The 24479-nt window shown below is 34.8% G+C and overlaps 1 protein-coding gene across 1 annotated transcript in view; it reads right to left on the bottom strand.

The window, feature by feature from the left end:
* Nucleotides 1–224: 224 nt before the first annotated feature.
* LOC128982750 (transmembrane emp24 domain-containing protein bai) overlaps nt 225–24479 on the bottom strand; it is a 73830-nt gene continuing 49575 nt past the window's right edge. The window contains exons 3-5 of the mRNA XM_054401708.1: nt 21624–21694; nt 4167–4293; nt 225–558 (exon numbers count right to left, since the gene is read on the bottom strand). Coding sequence (XP_054257683.1) covers nt 437–558; nt 4167–4293; nt 21624–21694 — 320 coding nt within the window. The 3' untranslated portion in view covers nt 225–436. The remainder of the gene's footprint in view (nt 559–4166; nt 4294–21623; nt 21695–24479) is intronic.

Here is a 24479-nt window from a genome sequence, read left to right as displayed (position 1 = left end):
CTACTTTCTGGGTAGACCTCGTATATACATATAGGAACATCAAAACTCAACTGTGCAACATTCCCTTGACCCTAATAAGAAGAGTCATCATAGATATTAAAAAATTCAAGCTACAATATAAATACAATCTTTGACTATTAATACAACAACTTCTGTATCCAATAGTCAATGCTACAATATTGTGTTGGATGATTAGTAAGGTTAATAATTTGGTAAGCACAAAATACCATGTATGATACATTGTATCCAAAAAGAATGTAATCCACTTCATTATTACATTAAACACACATACAGGATTCACAGTACACCTATTCAAAATCAAGCACATATCTTAAATATGTCTAATTTAAATTAATTTAAAAGGTGCTGTAAAATTAAAAGAAGAAATAGTCAAAACTTGTATATATACACACTTGTCAGTGTCAATAATTTCACTTCACTCTATGAGTTTCTTTGCTTTGAAAAATCTTCTTAGGTAAAGCACTTGCCAGGTAGCCAGACTGAGTAAACAGCACATACTGAATATGCTGAAGTACAGGACTCGGTTGTTAGTTGATTCTGTAACAAGATGTTGACAATTTGTTTAAAACATGTCCTTTTCACTATTGATTCACTAAAAATAGTTGGACATTATTTGGTCAGAAACAGGGGCGGATTTACACCTACCAAGAGCCATGATCTCATTCTCTCCATTCTCCACTATACAGGCTACTAAACAATATCCCTTCCCTCCCTCAATATACAATAAATGGGCTCAGTACAAAAAAGGCAGTAACAAACTTAGCCTACTTCTTTTTTGGATTTTTTAAAATTAGGGGTGGTCGGGTCTTGAAATTCCCAAGAAATGTTCAAATCTTGTTGCAAGAGACGAGATTTTATTTTGATCAAGATTTTTGGGACAAGATTATAATAAACGGTATCAGCAATCTGACACATACTTTCTTCCATTAGCTTGTCAACAACCTTTATCATGGGTAAACGATGAGAATAACTATGATATTTAATAGAAAATCACAAAAGTTCATTAACTTTTGAACACTAATTTTAACAGGAATGAAGGGATGCACTATTTTGTTTGGAATTATAAGGATTATCACTCACTAATTTCAATCTAAACCGGTTTCTTTCGAAAATATAATTTTCTTTTATTTTATGGGGGTTTTTAATGGGAAAATAACATAATTTACGATATTTTTTAAACCGTAATTTTTACAGGAATGGGAGTTGTACCATTTTGTTTAGAATTTAAAGGGCTACAACATACTAAATTTTTATCAAAATCGTTCAGGCCATTTTTGAGAAAATTCGATTTTTCGGTTATTTTATGGGAAAATCCCCATTAAAAATCAAAATTTAAAAAAAATAAAAAAAACTCCTGGGGATACTATGGATTAGTACCTACATACCAAATTTCACCAAAATTGGACTACAGGTGTGGTCTGCAGCTCTGTACACATCCAGACACACACACACACACACACACACACACACACACACACAGACATCACTTTGAGAACCCCTCCTTTGGGTTCAGGGGGACCCGAAATGGATATATCCACTAAAAACTCAAACTCTAAAATGTTGAAGAAAACAATACTTTCTCCATATACTATGTATAGGGGGAGAAAGTAAAAAAACAGTTAAAAACACCTGCAGAAAGTCAATGCAATACCCGCAATACAGAATTGCATTGTTGTGTTTGGTTTCCTTTGTGAAGGTGTTCTAATTTAATTAATTCTTTGTATGTAAATATTGCTTTGTTTTATAATTTTTTGTTTTGTTATCGCAAATTATGACTTTTGTTAAGTGTGAGAAAAAACAAAAGCAGGGTGTGTATTTTATTTTATAGGTATAAATCACAAAAGTTGCAATAACCTTTGAACCGTAATTGTTACAGCAATGGGGGGTTGCACTATTTTGTTTAGAATTATAAAGACCATAACACATTAGTTTAAATCCAAACTGGCTTTTTTTGTAAAATCATATTTTTTGTTATTTTATTGGGTTTTTATGGAAAATAACGTAAGTTACAACAACTTTAGAACCATAATTTTTACAGAAATGGGATTTGTACCATTTTGTTCAAAATTTAAAAGACCATAACATACTAATTTTAGTCGAAACCGGTATTTTTCTAAAATCTGATATTTTGTACAACAACATAAGTTGAAATAACTTTGGAACCGTAATTTTAACGGAAATGGGATTTGTACCATTTTGTTTAAAATTCAATGGACTATAACATATTACATTTTTATCAACATCTTTTCAGCAATTTTTTTAAAAAATATGCTTTTTCCGTAATTTTATGGGTTTTTATGGGAAAATCACCATTAAAAATTAAAGCTTCTAAAAATGAAAAAAAAAACGCCTGGAGATACTATGGATTAGTACCTACGTACCAAATTTCATCAAAATCAATTTACAGGTGTGATCTGTAGCTTTATACACATCCACACACACAAAGAAGTCACATCGAAAACCACATATTTGGATTCAGAGGGACCCAAAACGGATATTTCCACTCAAAATCGAAAATTTTGACAAAAACAATACTTTCTCCATAATACTATGTATAGGGAGGGGGAGAAAGTAAAAATTTTAAAATTGTTACTTGATATTTAACTAGTAAGACTGATGTTTTAGGAGTTCTACTATTAAGTATTAAGCTTAATACCTAACATGCAAGATTGATATTTCAGACTGATAAATTTTGTATTTTTCAAAGTTGAACTATATCATAACTGATATCACCATGTTTCCTATGCGTATGTTTTTATTGATATTTTTTAATATAAGATTTTAAACATTCTTGAATATTATTACTATTATTCTATTTAAATATAGTCACATGTCATAAATCAGTAGGTATTTAACAATGTTACAAAATCAGGTTAAAATGGCGAACGGACATTTCCGTTATGTATGAGAAGGGAAATCCTGTCTCAATCTCCTCTCGAAATTTTATGAGAAACTAGCAGAGTACCCGTCTTTCGTACCCATCGGGTTGGCGTATAAGTATAAAATGTTTACTGCAGTTATAGCCTACTTGACTTTGTGTTTGCAATGGGAGAGTACACGGTTTAAGAAAATTTGGTTTTTTAAGTTACAGTATGCTATAATATAGCACATCTACCATAACCGTAATGTTCTACCACTGCACCTAAACCATAAAAAAGTAAATGTCTCATTGTATATCACAGCTTTTTGTTGCTAGTTGGTTCAAATTAGCTGTTGTCATAAATGCATAAATATTAATAGTACTGCACCCTGTTGGTAAACCTTATAACTTTTTAATGCTATTTGATATTATAGAACCAACTTGTGTAGTTGAAACAGCTGACCAAATTATTTAATTCCTTTTAAATATGAATACTCACAAGGTTAACATGGGAAACTCCAGAGCCAATGGGGTGGAGCCCGAAAGGATTTTTGAGATAAGAATATGTCTATATGTTAATCGGGAACGTGAGCTATCACCATGGCAATTTTCAGCCCAAACCGACAAGTAGTTAATGCATGATTGAACGTCAAACAAAAACAACACACAAACTTTCACATTTATAATATTAGTAAGATAAAAAGTCCCGTCTCCTCTTGTATCGATTTAAAAATCCAATCTCGCCCATCCTTATTTCAAATACTATAGTTTTAAAGTGTATGTTTAGTCTTCAAAGACACTTTCCATTGATGTCCTTCTAAAGCCGGGTTTACACGATGCCAGTAGGTAAAACAATTGTCAGAAGACAACTGACTGTCATGAAATTATTGGCTTTGTGTAAAAACTTCAGGCCAATTGCCCTGAAATTCAGTTGTCTACGGGAGTAGACTGAGGACAACTGGCCTCCGACAATCCCTCGGTCTCGTGATGACAATTGGCGAAGACAACTGTCTCACCAACTAGCATCAAGTAAACCCAGCCGCGTTTACACAAGGCCAGCAGAGCAGGCTGGTTACTTGCCTCTAATGTATTTTAGTTACTTGATTCAGGTAACCTGCACACCAACTGGCTTTGTGTGAATGCGGCTTTGGCGATTCATGGAATACAGCTGCTGTATAGATATTTATCTTTATTACAACCAAAATAAATAATTTTCTTAATTGTATAAGGAAAGTAAATTTAAAAGCGCCTTATGATTGATAATTCAATCTACTTCTAATTTTACCATTGGTGTCTCTCATTTCCACTTCTCGCTTCCTCATCAAAACGAAATCTTGGACAATAGATGTTGATAAATCTTCAAGTCTCTTCAACTCAACTTCCATAGGTTTCAGCTTAGCCGCTTCTCCAATCTATATAAAAATTGTTTTATTACATGTTTTAGACAGTACACATCATAATATTAATGTTTATAAAGAGAACAATAATCTGTTAAAAATCATACATATGCATGTTTTATATATTTTTTAACATTCCAAATAAATGATACACCAACGAGCAACATTCGGTCCCCTCGTGCTGTTATTTTATTTAAATAGGAAATAAATCTGACATGTTTAAGAAAATATTTAAGTGAAAATCTAATTAGGCAAATGGATATTTACTTGGTCTGCAGGATTGCTGCGGCGAGGGTATTCGCATTCATGGCACACTTCAGCATTCATGGCTTAAGTGTATTCTTAGTGTAGTTATCTAAGTGTACTTCTAAGTAAGTGCAGTTAAGATTAAAGTTCTGTTAAGTTACCTTTTTTTATGTTCATTTTAGTTTACCAACAGGATTACCAGTAAGGCTACTTCACGTTCACATTATTTAAAATAAATTGATACTTTTAAATACATATTTTTACAGTATAGCAGTATAGCAGTAAAGCATTATTATAAAATGCTAATCGTCAAGTTTGTGTGTAATTATACATTTATAAAATACATATCATCCATGACAAACTATAAAACTCTTTTCACAGAACAGAACTGATAAAGAATTCTGTTTTGTTGAAATGGAGATACAATTTTGACTCGTCCGATAAAAATAGCAGCAGTATGGAAGCAACAGACCCACGATTACCTGCCCGGCCGATTTTTAAATCTGGTATGTTGTGCAAGGAGTGTTATAAATCAATCTAATACAGTAGCCTATTTAATGTTTGTTACTTAATACATCCTCTGGTTTATAGTATTATGTTTGTAATCAGTGATGCCTAATTCTAAACTCATAGCCTGTCCTGACTGCCGTCTTCACTCCTTTAAATATCCAACTAAACAATATTGTACAGATAGACAAAGAAACGCGCTTATTGCTCGTCATAACAAACTTATTTTTCGCTGATGCAAAAGAAACTATCTTAGCTAGATACTATTTTATTAAAAACGAAATGGTCGCATGCATTGTTTTAGTCTAAGAAAGTAAAACTGCTCATGTAATTTTAATCACTTTGGGTTCATATGTGTTTTTTTTTTTTTTTTCAATTCAATTCGTTTATTTACGGCATAATCCAGTTTACAATATGATGATTCAGTTTAGTACAAGCACTTTTGCAATTAACAAGAAGACAGGTTACTATATTATACTATAGTATTGTTATATATGTTACTATAGTAACCTATATACTAGCAGTGTGCCCGTTCTACAGACATCATGTAGTCAGCTGAAACCATGTTCCGAACAGCAGTTTGTTTACAAGTTTGCATTTTTCCAGATACGCAGGCAAAACTAAAAGAAAACAATGCGTGTATTGCTATGGTAGCCTAATTTACTTAATTCTAGTTGTTGTGAAAATATCAATCACTACCCAATTGGCTCAAGTGTTATATAAAACTAGGGGAAACCCGTCGAAATCGACGGTTACTTTCAAGGCTTACGTTAATTCATCTAACTGCGATAAATTGGGTGAAATATACATATTTTGAGCATTTAGCATTGTTTAAAGGGTAATAAGTGTGAAAACAATAATGATTTTAATTTCGTTAGTTGCCAAATTTGGTTGATCATTCAATGATTAAAATATTTCCCATACCGTACGTCATTTGACTCATCGGAGTTATTATTAGTATGTTATATGATATCTCTTCCTTTGGAAGAACAATAGTATTAAAATTGTATTAGTGGGTATTTTGTAGTTAAAAACTTCTGTGATTTCATCAGTGTAATATGATTTTATTTGAAAAGAAAATATTTTTTGGGAAGACATGTTCTAACTTCAAAGGGAGGTATATCCGTTACAGTGTAAGTTTGATTTTGCCTTTGTCACGTCGCGTCAGTTCATATCGTACTTCTGTTCCAATGAATGAACCCTCTAGCATAGTTTTGAGAAATTGATTGTGGGGTTACTATTAAAGCTGGAATTCCTTGACATGGGGGATGTCAGTTAGTTGTCTCAGCCTTATCAATAACATAAAGTTGTCAAAATAATCTCTCTACGGAATGTTAGGTGTAGTGGAATACTTGAAGTGAAGTTGGCTTTTATTCTTGAACTGTTAGGGGCCTCCTCATTTATATGGTCTTGGCGGCTTCATTGGCAACAAATAATGCAAATGACATAGCAATGGGACGTTTCCAAAAAGCAAATATACTGTAAATTGGCTGTTACGTTTTGACGTTAACATATTGGTAATCAGCAACGTATCTTATAAAGGATTATGTGATCTAGTTTAAAAGGAATATGACCTTTCTGTCATGACAGTAGCTGCTTAAATTGTATTTTCTCTTTGTACCATATTTTACAGCCAAAATGTAGAGTTATTTTCAATCATGTTACCAACCCAGTGCACCAAAGTCCGTAATATAGGCAGGTGCATATAATTTGTCAAGATGGGTACCATTTTAGGCAAGGTTTCTATGTTTGGATTTTATTAGACACGATAAGAGCAGATATTTCTACATAAATACTTGATATGTGTAAAATAATATGATAAAATGTAGGCAAAAGTGGTGAAAAAGTCAGACACCAACCCGTACAATAAATATAAGATAGTTAAATAAGAAATAATTTAAGAATTTCTGTGATAAAAGGATTTTCCACTGATTTCGTAATAGAACGTTATATTGCAAAACATGACATGATAAAGAGGAAAATTAATTTTAAAATCAGAAAATAACATTGCAAATACTTATTTGGTACAATTCAGTAACCCAATAAATATGTGTGGTTTAAAATACAATTTAAAAATGAACAGCTGTTTCATTGAAAAGTATTATTCACATGGCCAAAAATATGCTTTTAAGTGAAGGCATGTTCCGCACGTTTCAATGGGAAATTGCCACTGGTTTGCATGCGCTCTCCTGGCATCAGCGAAGATTTTTAATCTGACTCCAACGCCCTCTTAATAGAATCAGATGACTGGATTCATTTTTCCTTCAACTCCTCCAACCAAGAATTCAATTGCATTGTTGTTATGGTGTCGTAATGTGTTCAATTTGAATTTGAATCATGTAATTGCTATTTACGTTACAAGTGTAGTAAGAGCTTTTTTTGCGAGTTGCATAATTCACCTAAGTGATGTAAACACGCTCTTGCGTAACGTGTAACGTACAAGATTTTACCTGACCCCACAATATACAGGGGGTTACGTACAATATTTTTCATTATCAATTTCACTCATCTTCTAATAGTAATATTCTTTTACAAAAAAAAGCTAGGTTAGGATAATAGTTTAAAGCATAACAATAACATTCAAACGCACGTCTGATTTCTACCGTTGAACGTTCTTGGCTCCATAGAGGTATATTTCATTAAGTTGAGCACTCAATGTTATTTGAATGGGTTTCATTACTTCACCGAGTGAGCTTTTGAAACTTTACTTCACCGGGTGAAGTAAAGAAGTTGTTTACATCACTCTTGGGATAGGGAAGTTTAACATGGCGGGTTGGGTAATAGCTATTTACATGACAAGTGTAGTAAGAGCGTTTTTACGTTATCACGCAGGTGAATGTTGTGCAACGAGCGGAAGCGAGCTGCATAATTTACCTAAGTGATGTAAACACGCTCTTGCGTAACGTGTAACGTATAATATTTTACTTAATCCGACAATATACAGGGGGTTACGTACAATATTTGTCATTATCCATTTCACTTATCTTCTAACGGTTACGTTCATTTACAAACAAAAGCTAGGTTAGGAAAATTCTTCAAAGTATAACAATAACATTCAAGCACACAGCTGAGTTCTAGCGTTGAACGTCGTTGGATCCATAGAGGTATATTTGTTAAGTTAAGCACTCAATGTTATTTAAATGGGTTTCATTACCTCACCGAGTGAGTTTTTTCAACTTTACATCACTCGCGAAGTAAAGAAGTTGTATACATCACGCTTGGGATAGGGAAGTTTAACATGGCGGGTTAGGTAAACAAATTAAAGTTATGGGATGTGTTTACTTTGCTTGTTTTTGTACGTGCGTATCCTATTAGCTGGATCTATTTTTAGTACATCTTTAAGCAAATTTCCCATATAGGGAATAAGCTATTACTGTAGTACTCATGGTAAGACCTGGACCTGGGACCAATTTAATTTTTTATTTTGAGGTCCCTAGAGGCCAAAACACCATCCGTTCAAATTCATATATATATTTATCTATGTATATATATATATATATATATATGTGTGTCCGTTAGTGCGATAACTCAAGCAAAAATGATCCGATTTTGATGAAATTTGGGACAAACGTGTAAACCTACGTTTATTCGAACGAGTTCGCGATCCAGCATAGGGGGGTTTTATGGAGTAAAAATGGGGTTTTCCCATTTTTGACTCTTAAAAAAATTTTGCAATTTCTTTTTAAACCGTTTTGTAGAGCTTAAAAAAAAAATAGTATATTGAAGCGCTGTTGTATGCCTAACAGTCACGGAGAAAGTTCAAAAATAGTGTAATTTAAAATTCCCATGTTATTCTTATGGAGAAAATGAAAATTTTACTTGTTTATGGATATTTATTGATAAAATTTAGCAAATTTATTTATTTCATCCAATACTATTGACGTATGGTCAAAAAACACTTTTTACCTTCCCCGTAGCAGTAAACCTAAGCACTCGTTAAATCTAATGTTATTTAAATAGGGAATAAATATATCTTATTTATGGAAATATTTTAGTAAAAATGTAATCAGACTAGTTGAAATTCGCTTAGTCTGCAGGTTTGCTGCGGTGGGGGTATTTTGTTCTTGTGAGTATTTTTGAAACGTAGGCCTAATATTTATTTAGTAACATAACATAATGACAGGTCATTGGCGTCGTCGGCATCAAAACTTTGAGGGGGACAAACGTAGGACCTTGTCGGGGGGCCACCGGAAGGTAGGGGGGTCCCCCGGAATTTTGGAATTTTCAAAGCCGTTTGGTGACTTTCTAAAGCCATTTTTAACACATAAAACCGCGCCCAATTGTCCATAAACTCCCATTTCACCTGTTGTTTGTCATGAGCAAATACATTTAAAAAATTAAACAATGACGATTGCATTAATGAATTTCAAAACACACTGTAGACTACGGCCATATCCTCCTAAAAGCCGTTGGGTGACTTTCTACAGCCAGTTAACGTCTAGAACTGTGTGCAAAACCTCCCATTTCCCCATTTATTTGTTATGAATAAGTAGGCCTAGACATTTTTAAAACTAACTATGACGATTGCATTCATAAATCTCAAAAAATATTGTAGGCTACGGCCGTGTCCTCATAAAAGATGTTTACTGACTTTCTAAAGCCATTATTAATGTCTATATCTATGTCCAACTGTCCAATTGTCTTGAGCAAGTAGACATTTAAACAATCAAACTATGGCGAACTTGCATTCATGAATTTCAAAACATAGGCCTACTGTGTAGACTACGAAGCCATATCTCCTAAAAGCCGTATGGTGACTTTATAAAGCCATTTCTAACGGCTAGAACTGAGCCCAATTGTCGTAAAACCTTCCATATCACCTGTTATATGCCATGCAAGCAAGTGGACACGTTTTTTAACCTTACGTCTTTCTCCATTTCATAGATCTGTCACAATATGTATATACCGTAGTATCGAATTTAGTAATATAGCATTGACTATATAAACTTTAACACTAGTGTTTATATAGTCGGTAATAGGCTACTGGTGCTACGCTGATTGCGCTTCTTTGCTTCACCGGGTGAAGTAAAGAAGTTGTTTACATCACTCTTGGGATAGGGAAGTTAAACATGGCGGGTTGGGTAATAGCTATTTACATTACAAGTGTAGTAAGAGCGTTTTTACGTTATCACGCAGGTGAATAATTTACCTAAGGGATGTAAACACGCTCTTGCGTAACGTGTAACGTACAATATTTTACCTAATCCGACAATATACAGGGGGTTACGTACAATATTTGTCATTATCCATTTCACTCATCTTCTAACGGTTACGTTCATTTACAAACAAAAGCTAGGTTAGGAAAATTCTTCAAAGTATAACAATAACATTCAAGCACACAGCTGAGTTCTAGCGTTGAACGTTGTTGGATCCATAGAGGTATATTTGTTAAGTTAAGCACTCAATGTTATTTAAATGGGTTTCATTACCTCACCGAGTGAGTTTTTTCAACTTTACATCACTCGCGAAGTAAAGAAGTTGTATAGCCTACATCACGCTTGGGATAGGGAAGTTTAACATGGCGGGTTAGGTAAACAAATTAAAGTTATGGGATGTGTTTACTTTGCTTGTTTTTGTACGTGCGAACTTGCATTCATGAATTTCAAAACATAGGCCTAGACTACGAAGCCATATCTCCTAAAAGCCGTATGGTGACTTTATAAAGCCATTTCTAACGGCTAGAACTGTGCCCAATTGTCCTAAAACCTTCCATTTCACCTGTTATATGCCATGCAAGCAAGTGGACACGTTTTTTAACCTTACGTCTTTCTCCATTTCATAGATCTGTCACAATATGTAAATACCGTAGTATCGAATTTAGTAATATAGCATTGACTATATAAACTTTAACACTAGTGTTTATATAGTCGGTAAATAGGCTACTGGTGCTACGCTGATTGCTGATTGATGCCTGTGTAAAGTCAGTGGCTAGCAGACAATTTCATAACTAACTAGCCTATGAGTATGGAACATCAGGATATCAGCTGTTTTCCGTCCTCGCTCGCACGCTCGGCGCTCGCCTTTATACCCTAGCATGTCTACAGCTGACTGCTGTAAAAATTTGATGATGCATACAACTTTCCATAGCGTAATATTGTTTTATTCGTTGAGCTATTGTCCACAAAGTTTATCTATATGGAACTTAATACTACTCCTGCCATCGCTTATTAAGTTTAATAAAAATTACATTGATGATGTCTGTTTTATGGCATTGCGTGTTTTAAGAACGAAATGTACGTTGAAATTTACAAAAGTTACTTTTTAAATATTAGGGGGGCGCATCTCCCATGTCCCCTATGGCGGCGACGCCCGTGTGACAGGTAAATAAAACTCAAAGTAACTGAAGTTTATTGTGAATTTGAAATTTCTTAAATAATTGTAGTCAGATGACTGCCAAGGCCTTAACAAACACCTCTTCATTTCAAAAGGTTGTCTTGTGATACTTCGGAGTAATCTTTGGACTTCTGAAGGCCTTTGTAATGGTAGCTTTGGTACTGCAGCAGAGACCAAACATTTAATTGGAGTTAAAACCATTATTGATGAAGATGGTCTTATAAGATTGAATACAAGATTACTGGATCAAGAATACAGCAAAGAATATACTCACCCAGTTGTGTTACCATCTAATCACATTATAACAGAACGAATGATTGAACAACAACATATTAACAGTAAGCATGCTGGTGTTCAAGCACTATTAGTTATTTTGAGGGAAAAGTTTGGATTTTGAAAGGGAGGAGGACTATTGGTCGAGTCACACATCAATGTATACCCTGTAAAAAGTTTTCAATCAAGCCATGTCAAGCTCCTGTGGCTCCTCTACCTGAAGACCGGACGAATTTGACTTCTTGCTTCCAAGTCACAGGCATTGATCTTGCAGGCCCACTCATAACAAGAGAGAAGAAGAAATGCTGGGTTGTAATATTTACATGTGCAGTTTATAGGGCTGTAGAGGTCGTACGGAACGAGGTGAAGCTTGGAGGGGTATAGTGTTGTGGCGGGGGAAGGGTCGCTATGAGAGGCGACGATCGGCTCGTCTCCTACCCCCACCATGGATTTCCCCGCTTTAGACCGTTCCCGCCGAAAATCTCAGGCTTCACCTCGTTCCGCACGACCTCTACACCTTGAATTGATTCCTTCATTGAGCACTGATGCCTTCATTTTAGCCTTAAGAAGATTTATTTCTCGTCGAGGAAGAGTAAATGTCATCTATACCGATAATGGGACCAATTTTGTTGGTTTGAGTAATCAACTTAAGAATCTTAACTGGAGTAAAATTCAAAATGAATTCAACTTAAAGAATATCGTTTGGAAATTCAATCCTTCGCTGCCCCTTGGTGGGGAGGTTTCTGGGAACGTTTGGTGAGGATTCTGAAAGAGCTACTGAGACGAAACTTAGGAAGTGCTTCACTAAATCATGAAGAACTGAACACCTTGGTATGTGAGTGTGAAGGTATTATGAACAGTAGACCTCTCACATACATCTCAGAAGACACTGAAGATTTAAAACCCCTGACACCATCTATGTTCATCCAATCTATACAAGGTAATGATGTATCAGATTTAGATTTATTAGAGAAGACAAGTTTGAACAGTAGATGGAAGTATATACTAAGTATTTGAGAAGGACTAAGAACAAGATTTCAAAAGGAATACTTGGGTTTTCTAAATTCCTCTAAAAAGAACGTAAACAAAACTTGTGAAATCAATGTGGGAGACATTGTACTCGTCCATTCAGAAAATAAACGAAGAGTTTCTTGGCCTCTTGGAAAAGTGATCGAAATATTTCCTGGGAAAGACAAAGTAACAAGACTTGTAAAAGTAAGAACGAAAACTGGAATTTATTTACGACCTATTCAACGGCTTTATCCACTTGAAGTTCAATCTAAGGATGACCACATTCATAAAGCTCAAAATTATCAACCTGAACCTGAAACTCATTATAATACGACAAAAGGAAAAGAAGAGACAAACGTGAAGACTAATGAAACACAAGTTCAGACCCAAAGTGGGAGAAGAATAAAAAAGCCAACCAAATTAGACTTGTGAAAGAGTTTAAAGATTTTTTTAAAAAGGGGGGAGAATGTTGGAAATGTTTAACTTTTTAACTTAATCCCCTTTGGATTATTTTTATCAACACTTTGAGAAACACATGTTATTAATTTGCATATGTCTAAATAATGTTATAATTGTTTTGTAGAAATATAATAAACAAAAAATGTAACTTTTTAAAACTGGTTTATTTTAATTTTTGTAGAAAGTCAATTTAATTTAAGAGGTTTGTTACATTTAAGATTACAACATAAAAACAAGCGTGAATTTTATTGATCAATACAAACCTCATTATTCAAGCCTATCGTTATATGCAATTTTCTTGAGTCTTTTAATCTCTTTTTTTCTTTGCTTGCCTTATTTATGCTTTCGACTCTCTCTATAGAATATGCTCGATCAAGCCCTCGATGGTTCTAACTCTTAATGCTTCATAAGTCAAGCCGTGAGAAAATTCTGACTTTCCTAGGTCCACCACAGTACATCCTTGGCTGCGATGTACCGAAATCGCATAAGCATGATTTAGTGGAAATTGCCTTCGAGAACATTTAACACAATTCAGTTTAAAGGAAGCAGTTACTGGGGGTAAAGCAACAACCCGTTGTACATTTAGGTCCAATATATTTTTCAAATTGTAATAAAATGCCAATTGGGAAATCTTCTTAGGTAATCTTATGTGTCGGTAAATTTGTATATGAAGTCTCTGCTGCAGTACCAAAGCTACCATTACAAAGGCCTTCAGAAGTCCAAAGATTACTCCGAAGTATCACAAGACAACCTTTTGAAATGAAGAGGTGTTTGTTAAGGCCTTGGCAGTCATCTGACTACAATTATTTAAGAAATTTCAAATTCACAATAAACTTCAGTTACTTTGAGTTTTATTTACCTGTCACACGGGCGTCGCCGCCATAGGGGACATGGGAGATGCGCCCCCCCCCAATATTTAAAAAGTAACTTTTGTAAATTTCAACGTACATTTCGTTCTTAAAACACGCAATGCCATAAAACAGACATCATCAATGTAATTTTTATTAAACTTAATAAGCGATGGCAGGAGTAGTATTAAGTTCCATATAGATAAACTTTGTGGACAATAGCTCAACGAATAAAACAATATTACGCTATGGAAAGTTGTATGCATCATCAAATTTTTACAGCAGTCAGCTGTAGACATGCTAGGGTATAAAGGCGAGCGCCGAGCGTGCGAGCGAGGACGGAAAACAGCTGATATCCTGATGTTCCATACTCATAGGCTAGTTAGTTATGAAATTGTCTGCTAGCCACTGACTTTACACAGGCATCAATCAGCAATCAGCGTAGCACCAGTAGCCTATTTACCGACTATATAAACACTAGTGTTAAAGTTTATATAGTCAATGCTATATTACTAAATTCGATACTACGGTATTTACATATTGTGACAGATCTATGAAATGGAGAAAGACGTAAGGTTAAAAAACGTGTCCACTTGCTTGCATGGCATATAACAGGTGAAATGGAAGGTTTTAGGACAATTGGGCACAGTTCTAGCCGTTAGAAATGGCTTTATAAAGTCACCATACGGCTTTTAGGAGATATGGCTTCGTAGTCTAGGCCTATGTTTTGAAATTCATGAATGCAAGTTCGCACGTACAAAAACAAGCAAAGTAAACACATCCCATAACTTTAATTTGTTTACCTAACCCGCCATGTTAAACTTCCCTATCCCAAGCGTGATGTAGGCTATACAACTTCTTTACTTCGCGAGTGATGTAAAGTTGAAAAAACTCACTCGGTGAGGTAATGAAACCCATTTAAATAACATTGAGTGCTTAACTTAACAAATATACCTCTATGGATCCAACAACGTTCAACGCTAGAACTCAGCTGTGTGCTTGAATGTTATTGTTATACTTTGAAGAATTTTCCTAACCTAGCTTTTGTTTGTAAATGAACGTAACCGTTAGAAGATGAGTGAAATGGATAATGACAAATATTGTACGTAACCCCCTGTATATTGTCGGATTAGGTAAAATATTGTACGTTACACGTTACGCAAGAGCGTGTTTACATCCCTTAGGTAAATTATTCACCTGCGTGATAACGTAAAAACGCTCTTACTACACTTGTAATGTAAATAGCTATTACCCAACCCGCCATGTTTAACTTCCCTATCCCAAGAGTGATGTAAACAACTTCTTTACTTCACCCGGTGAAGCAAAGAAGCGCAATCAGCGTAGCACCAGTAGCCTATTACCGACTATATAAACACTAGTGTTAAAGTTTATATAGTCAATGCTATATTACTAAATTCGATACTACGGTATATACATATTGTGACAGATCTATGAAATGGAGAAAGACGTAAGGTTAAAAAACGTGTCCACTTGCTTGCATGGCATATAACAGGTGATATGGAAGGTTTTACGACAATTGGGCTCAGTTCTAGCCGTTAGAAATGGCTTTATAAAGTCACCATACGGCTTTTAGGAGATATGGCTTCGTAGTCTACACAGTAGGCCTATGTTTTGAAATTCATGAATGCAAGTTCGCCATAGTTTGATTGTTTAAATGTCTACTTGCTCAAGACAATTGGACAGTTGGACATAGATATAGACATTAATAATGGCTTTAGAAAGTCAGTAAACATCTTTTATGAGGACACGGCCGTAGCCTACAATATTTTTTGAGATTTATGAATGCAATCGTCATAGTTAGTTTTAAAAATGTCTAGGCCTACTTATTCATAACAAATAAATGGGGAAATGGGAGGTTTTGCACACAGTTCTAGACGTTAACTGGCTGTAGAAAGTCACCCAACGGCTTTTAGGAGGATATGGCCGTAGTCTACAGTGTGTTTTGAAATTCATTAATGCAATCGTCATTGTTTAATTTTTTAAATGTATTTGCTCATGACAAACAACAGGTGAAATGGGAGTTTATGGACAATTGGGGGCGCGGTTTTATGTGTTAAAAATGGCTTTAGAAAGTCACCAAACGGCTTTGAAAATTCCAAAATTCCGGGGGACCCCCCTACCTTCCGGTGGCCCCCCGACAAGGTCCTACGTTTGTCCCCCTCAAAGTTTTGATGCCGACGACGCCAATGACCTGTCATTATGTTATGTTACTAAATAAATATTAGGCCTACGTTTCAAAAATACTCACAAGAACAAAATACCCCCACCGCAGCAAACCTGCAGACTAAGCGAATTTCAACTAGTCTGATTACATTTTTACTAAAATATTTCCATAAATAAGATATATTTATTCCCTATTTAAATAACATTAGATTTAACGAGTGCTTAGGTTTACTGCTACGGGGAAGGTAAAAAGTGTTTTTTGACCATACGTCAATAGTATTGGATGAAATAAATAAATTTGCTAAATTTTATCAATAAATATCCATAAACAAGTAAAATTTTCATTTTCTCCATAAGAATAACATGGGAATTTTAAATTACACTATTTTTGAACTTTCTCCGTGACTGTTAGGCATACAACAGCGCTTCAATATACTATTTCTTTTTTAAGCTCTACAAAACGGTTTAAAAAGAAATTGCAAAATTTTTTTAAGAGTCAAAAATGGGAAAACCCCATTTTTACTCCATAAAACCCCCCTATGCTGGATCGCGAACTCGTTCGAATAAACGTAGGTTTACACGTTTGTCCCAAATTTCATCAAAATCGGATCATTTTTGCTTGAGTTATCGCACTAACGGACACACATATATATATATATATATATATATACATAGATAAATATATATATGAATTTGAACGGATGGTGTTTTGGCCTCTAGGGACCTCAAAATAAAAAATTAAATTGGTCCCAGGTCCAGGTCTTACCATGAGTACTACAGTAATAGCTTATTCCCTATATGGGAAATTTGCTTAAAGATGTACTAAAAATAGATCCAGCTAATAGGATACGCACGTACAAAAACAAGCAAAGTAAACACATCCCATAACTTTAATTTGTTTACCTAACCCGCCATGTTAAACTTCCCTATCCCAAGCGTGATGTATACAACTTCTTTACTTCGCGAGTGATGTAAAGTTGAAAAAACTCACTCGGTGAGGTAATGAAACCCATTTAAATAACATTGAGTGCTTAACTTAACAAATATACCTCTATGGATCCAACGACGTTCAACGCTAGAACTCAGCTGTGTGCTTGAATGTTATTGTTATACTTTGAAGAATTTTCCTAACCTAGCTTTTGTTTGTAAATGAACGTAACCGTTAGAAGATAAGTGAAATGGATAATGACAAATATTGTACGTAACCCCCTGTATATTGTCGGATTAAGTAAAATATTATACGTTACACGTTACGCAAGAGCGTGTTTACATCACTTAGGTAAATTATGCAGCTCGCTTCCGCTCGTTGCACAACATTCACCTGCGTGATAACGTAAAAACGCTCTTACTACACTTGTCATGTAAATAGCTATTACCCAACCCGCCATGTTAAACTTCCCTATCCCAAGAGTGATGTAAACAACTTCTTTACTTCACCCGGTGAAGTAAAGTTTCAAAAGCTCACTCGGTGAAGTAATGAAACCCATTCAAATAACATTGAGTGCTCAACTTAATGAAATATACCTCTATGGAGCCAAGAACGTTCAACGGTAGAAATCAGACGTGCGTTTGAATGTTATTGTTATGCTTTAAACTATTATCCTAACCTAGCTTTTTTTTGTAAAAGAATATTACTATTAGAAGATGAGTGAAATTGATAATGAAAAATATTGTACGTAACCCCCTGTATATTGTGGGGTCAGGTAAAATCTTGTACGTTACACGTTACGCAAGAGCGTGTTTACATCACTTAGGTGAATTATGCAACTCGCAAAAAAAGCTCTTACTACACTTGTAACGTAAATAGCAATTACATGATTCAAATTCAAATTGAACACATTACGACACCATAACAACAATGCAATTGAATTCTTGGTTGGAGGAGTTGAAGGAAAAATGAATCCAGTCATCTGATTCTATTAAGAGGGCGTTGGAGTCAGATTAAAAATCTTCGCTGATGCCAGGAGAGCGCATGCAAACCAGTGGCAATTTCCCATTGAAACGTGCGGAACATGCCTTCACTTAAAAGCATATTTTTTTGTTACTGTTTGACTTAATGATTTGAAATATATTTTATTTTAATCTTAATAACATTTCGGATCATGTTTGCGGAATAGTTTCTTTTATGTCGTCCTAGCAAAGCTAAAATAAGTTGATGAATGTATAGGTTTTGCATTCTATATTCCTAGAAATCCCTTTACTTTTGTTAAAAAGTCTCCCGCAATAATGATGTGTATCAAATATGCCTTTAATTTGAAACATAGTTCATAATTTTATATTGGCAAATAAGTGAGATATCTGGGTTTAAGTTTAACATTGTTCTTATGGAGGTAAAAATCCAACATGGCCGCACTCCAACGCCCTCTTAAGTCATGGATTTTTACTTTTATATTTAAAACAGCATGTTTGAAATAACATACAGATAAACATTTTTTTCCAATCTAGTAAGTTTAAAACATCGCAGTTTATTTAGCTCACATTTATGTAATATAGTCTACCATTGCTTCAAACTAAAAAATATGCTATTAGTGGACAGCTATTAGTGGAAGGTCAGTGGACAGGAAATCAATAGATCATCATATCATTGACTTATTGACTATGTATACTACATATTCAATTGTCACCAAAGAAAGTAAAAGGCGTGGCTAATTTCACAAGCTGCTGTTACCTGAGAAAGATGGCGAAATTTCCGCGACGCTATTGGTGACGTTTGCGCTAGCCCCGCCCCGGCTGTTGCCAGAATAGGCCTACTCATTAAATAGATTAGATTTGAACGACGTTACTGTATAGAGAGAGCATTAATGATTTAAACAATAATAAATTTATTGCACATGATAATTTACTGCATGAGTAAATAAAATACATGCAGAATAAACAACAAAAGTACCGGTATTAAATTAAATTATAAAAGACGTTTCTGTATTAGGCTATGGCACTTAATCTGCGTTGTTGAGCCTGTGATGTGTTTATCAAAAACATGTTGGATTGTAGTAAATTTCCAACCCGACATTAAAATGCCAACAGGCTTGGTCTGTTGGCTGCAAATTAATCTTATTACGCAAAAGGAGGAATATCGATTATCATATCACGCTTAATTATAACTGTACTGTCCCGTACGGCAAGCACTCCCAAGCAGTCTGTCTATCTAGGCTAATTAATTATTGGCCTACTTTTCGCAATCGTAACTGTATCTCTTTATTCTCTTTACAGAAAATGATTTACACATTTAAGCTAAAAGTTGAGTTCTATTAAAGCTTAGTTAAATATTTACTTAAATAGTTGTAACTGAACTTCTGTAGAGGCCTAGCAGTATAGTCTATTAGGCCTACGTATCGTAATCGTAACTGCACAAGCGTATCAATATTATTTACACACCTATATAACTAATTTTAATTCATTTAAAAAATGTTTGAAATTATTTCTCACCAATAGACCCTTGTATAAATTAGAAGATTTTTTTTCAACTTCCTGAAATTTGATTTTTTGAGAGAAACAATATTCTCTGTAAGTAGTCGGAGTTTAATATTGTGTTTTTATAACTGACTCCATTCTGTACAAAATGTGCAATATGAATAAAGTTATTTTGATTGATTGATTGACCTTAGTTGAAAGTGTACTTCTATAAAAGCATAGGGATTTATTTACGACAATAATAGGTTTTTTACATACCTCAGTCAAATAGTCCAAAAATGATATTGCTCAACAGCTTACATGTTACGTTGCGAAGACAACATTTTCAAAGCTTGCAACTTGTCAAAACACATTAATGTTTTCTGTGTTCGTGTCCGTGTTTTAAATGTGTTTTGACAAGTTGCAAGCTTTGAAAATGTTTTCTTCGCAACAAAACATGTAAGCTGTTGAGCAATATCATTTTTGGACTATTTGACTGAGGTATGTAAAAAACCTATTATTGTCTTAACAATATAGTCCAGGGGCCGAAAACATGAATTTTGATATTTATTTACTTCTTATAGTCGCAACTGGACTTCTGTTCAGGCCTAGCAAATCACTGTATTTATAAAGGATAGGCTACTGTTATCAATTAGTATTTGAAAATACTGAATATCCGTTTCGGAAATGCAGTTTCTATCATTTTCAATAATAAAGACTTTCTTTTGATGTTTATAAAGCAATATTTGCTACAAAATTAATAGACATTAGTAATGCGAATCAGTGTACATGATTATTAATCAATGCTTAATGGTATTCATCAGACTGACTGCCCTTTTCTTTTGTAATTTGCTAGCATGCGCATTTGGAGGTGCCCGTGGGTACACAATGTCGAGTCGCATACGCTACGATTCTTTGTTTACATCTACGTTTTTTCTCGTAACCATCATAGCAACCCATAAGGCTGTTAAAAATTGAAAATTTGATGTTGGTCTTAAAGTGTACAGACATTATCAAATTGAAATTTGTTTGTTTACAAACTTGAAAAATGTTTGTCAAAATAACCCTAGTAAGTATGGATTCAAAACGCTCAGCTGTTATTGAGTTAATTGATTACATAGTTTGCATAAGGTCCGATCTCAAAGAGCTCCGCTCGTTCCGCTCAATAAATGTTTCCAGAAACCCCATTAAAAAGCACAGACTCGTCACGTTTTCTTAAAAAACTTTAGTCAAGCCAAATACTGAAATACTCGCTCAAAAATACTGAACCACACTTACACACCCCTATACCTTCCGCAAAGATTCGTGGCGGCTGAAGGATTAGGACGGTCGGGTGGTGTCCCAGCCCCTAAATTAGCCCTCGCTTGGCTGCTCTGGGGTTTGACAATGAGTCACCCACTAGGCTCAATGCATAGTTGGTAAAATTTTTAAAAATAACGTTGTTTTTGTAACCTGCATCAAATAACAAGAACATTGAGTCCAAACAAGAAATAATTGTGATGATATTAAGCATACCACGACACGAAAACTGTCTATTATTTTAAAACCAAATGTATACTTAATATCGTCGCAATTATTTCGTGTTTGGGCTCAATGTTCTTGTTATTTGACGAAGGTTACAAAACTGACGTTATTTAATACACTTTATGGTGATATAAACAAATTCTTCCAACTATGCATTGAGCCTAGTGGGTGACTCATGGTCAAAACCCAGAGCAGTCGAGCTAGGGCTAATTTAGGGGCTGGGACACCTCCCGACCGTCCTAATCCCTCAGCCGCCACGAATCTTTGCGGAAGGTATAGTATTGTGTCTCTCAATAACCTTGAGCTGGAACTTATAAATTTAGCGTACAGTACTTAGCGGTAGTGGTATTTGATAAATTGACAGTGATATCTTAACAATTTTGTAGATAGGAAACATATGAACAAACCTTGCCTATAAGATTGTTTGACTTAGTAAATCCAAGACTTGACTATCTCTACATTGATAGGACAAGTTTGTGAAAGTCCTGCCTTATACAAATTCAATAAATTTCAAACTAATTTGTTATAAAAACACACGTATATAACAATAAGGAGCCCAAAAATACTTACAAGTTCATAATTCTTGGCTTCAACTCCCCTCTTGATGTGTAAAGTTATTTCTTGCGCAACATAGCTTTGTTCTGCAAATAAAACAAAACATAGACAGAGACATAAACAAAAAAAGTTATGAAGTATCCAAACACACAAACAAACAAACATAAATCACCCTAACCTGATCTGATCATTGTATTGTAGGGAAAATATTGACTTCAGAGACTAATATTATGCAGAAGGCTACTAACATTTTGAAAATCCTTATTGGGGCGAGAGGAAGTCTTTTTACATCATCAGGGAAAACCACTTCACTACAGTTAGGGGGGAAATAAATCCATTGATTATGATGTAGGAGGGTCGTATTACAAGTAAGGGCCATTTGTGTGTACATGCCCAAAAAGATGGGAAAACACCCATGTGTTACCCTAATCAATTAATTCTGAGTAACTTAGTCAGGTTTTGCAAATAATACTGTGAAGCAAGAGAAAGCTCCATTGCTCAACAGGTAGGCCTAGTGTTTTTAAGGCACTTGTATTTTGAAATGAAATTAAAAATGTCTTTATTTAAGAGGCGAAGTTAGGACTTGCAAGTCCTCTCTACCACTTAACCTCTAAAACATAAATAAATAAAAACTTATTCACTTATATAAGTAAATTCAAATAATCTAAAGTAATAAATTAAATTTTGAACATAAAAAAATAAGTTAAGTAATCCTAAAAAAATCCCATTCACACAAGCCGCCAACAACCCCTCACACCAGCGCCAGAGACTCACTCAAGCCTGCTGCTCAATATAATAGATTTAATCTCTGCCCTAAACCTCGCATGGTTACCTATGGATTTGATATGGTCAGGAAGAGAATTCCACAATCGAATTGCAGATACCAAGAAGGATTTGTTAAAAACTTTTGACCGGTGAATTGGTGTAGATAAAAGGTGAGAGCCTCTACGAGTAGCACAGGTGCTGATGTCAGAAATAAAATGGAAGTTGTCTGATAAATAATTGGGAATTTTACTATTGATAATGGAGTGTAGAAGACGGAGGGTGTGAAATTCCCGAAGTTCATTTAACTTCATCAATGAAAGCAGGTTAAAATAGGGAGTTACATGGTCATATCGCCTTAGGCCAAACATGAATCTGATACAGGAATTCTGCGCTCGCTGAAGTCTACTAGAAACTTCATTAGTCATGTCATTGATCACCACATCACAGTAGTTGAAATGAGTCAAGATGAGAGTTTTTACTAACATGATTTTCAAGTTCAGTGGAAGGTAGTCTGCAAAACGTTTGATGGTGTGAATAGCTCCAAAGACCCTGTTACAAGTGGAGTTGGCTTGGTCAGACCAATTCAAATGTTTGTTCATGATGAGTCCTAAGTTTTTCACTTTGTCGCAGTAAGTGAGATCCTTTCCGTCAAAGTTAAGTCGTGGTGTAGTGAGTAAGTAGATTTTAGTCATTAGTCTGGGGTAGCCAACAATCATCGCTTGTGTTTTGTCAATGTTGAGTTTAAGTCCGTTGTTTATAGCCCAGTGAATTATCGATTCAATGTCAATGTTCATGAGTCGTACAGCAATATCCATCTCGTCTACATTGAAGTGGGAGTAAATCTGTAGGTCGTCAGCATACAAATGGTAGTGTGAGTTAGTGATATGTTCTGTGATGTCATTGATGTAAATTGAGAACAGTAGTGGGCCAAGAACAGATCCTTGAGGAACACCTCTAGTAATCTGCTCCCACGTAGAACATTTGTCACCGACTTTGACACACTGCTGACGATCAGATAAATAGGACTCAATCCAGTCAACACAGTTGTCAGAGAAACCAGCCAAGCGCAGTTTAAGGAGCAAAAGAGGATGGTATACACAGTCAAACGCCTTTGAAAAGTCAAAGAGGGTTAAAATTGTGGCATGTCTATTATCCATTGCACGGCGGATGTCATCTGTAATTTTCAACAAAGCAGTGGTTGTGCTATATTTAGCGCGAAACCCAGATTGAAAATCCGATATAATTTTGTTCTCTTCCATAAAAACAGAGAATTTATTAAGCACTATTCTTTCAAGGCATTTAGAAAGGGCAGGAAGAATGCTGATTGGTCTATAGTCAGAAGGGGTATTGGGAGAAGAAATTTTCTGAAGTGGGCGAACAATGACAGATTTCCAGATGGAGGGGAAAGTAGAAGTTGCTAATGATCTATTAAATCAAAACTTAACTAAATATAATAAAATTACTAAAATATCATCAAATTGTAAGCCAATCAGGTTTGGAGTACCTCAAGGATCCATTCTTGGACCTTTGCTTTTTCTTTGCTACCTGAGAGGAGTAAACAGCGCATTAATCTATAAGCTTAATAGTAAGTTGTGTCTTTACGCTGATGATTCAAATCTCGTTTTATCAACTGCCTCACAAGAAGAAACTGAAGTGTGTTCTTACATTGAATTGGAAAACCTTGGAAACTATTTGAGAAATCACAATTTACTTTTAAATCCACAAAAAACTAAATTTGTAATGTTCAAGACAGCTCAAAGTAAAATACTACTAGAACCTTTAATAATACATGATAACCATAACATTGAACACGAAAAAAGTATAAATTTTTTGGGTCTGACAGTAGATCAAAATCTGAGTTGGGACGAACATGTGCATAAAATTTTGGGCAAAATTAATTCAGGAATTCACGCATTATCTAAAATGTCTTATTACTGTGATCTGAAAACATTAAAAAATATTTATTTCGCCCATGTTCACTCTTATATATTGTTCTGCATAGCACTGTATGGTTCAACAAAAAATTTAAATTTGGAAAAAATATTAAAACAGCAAAAACGAGCAATCAGGATCATGCTTAAGTTAGAGTATGATGCACCAGCAAAA

This window comes from Macrosteles quadrilineatus, unplaced genomic scaffold (genome assembly GCF_028750875.1).
Source record: "Macrosteles quadrilineatus isolate MER2022 unplaced genomic scaffold, UCM_ALF_1.0 Scaffold_1__1_contigs__length_201487025, whole genome shotgun sequence".
In the NCBI taxonomy this organism is placed as follows: domain Eukaryota; kingdom Metazoa; phylum Arthropoda; class Insecta; order Hemiptera; family Cicadellidae; genus Macrosteles; species Macrosteles quadrilineatus.
Note: the sequence above shows the minus strand (reverse complement) of the source record. Positions and strands in the feature narration are given on the sequence as shown.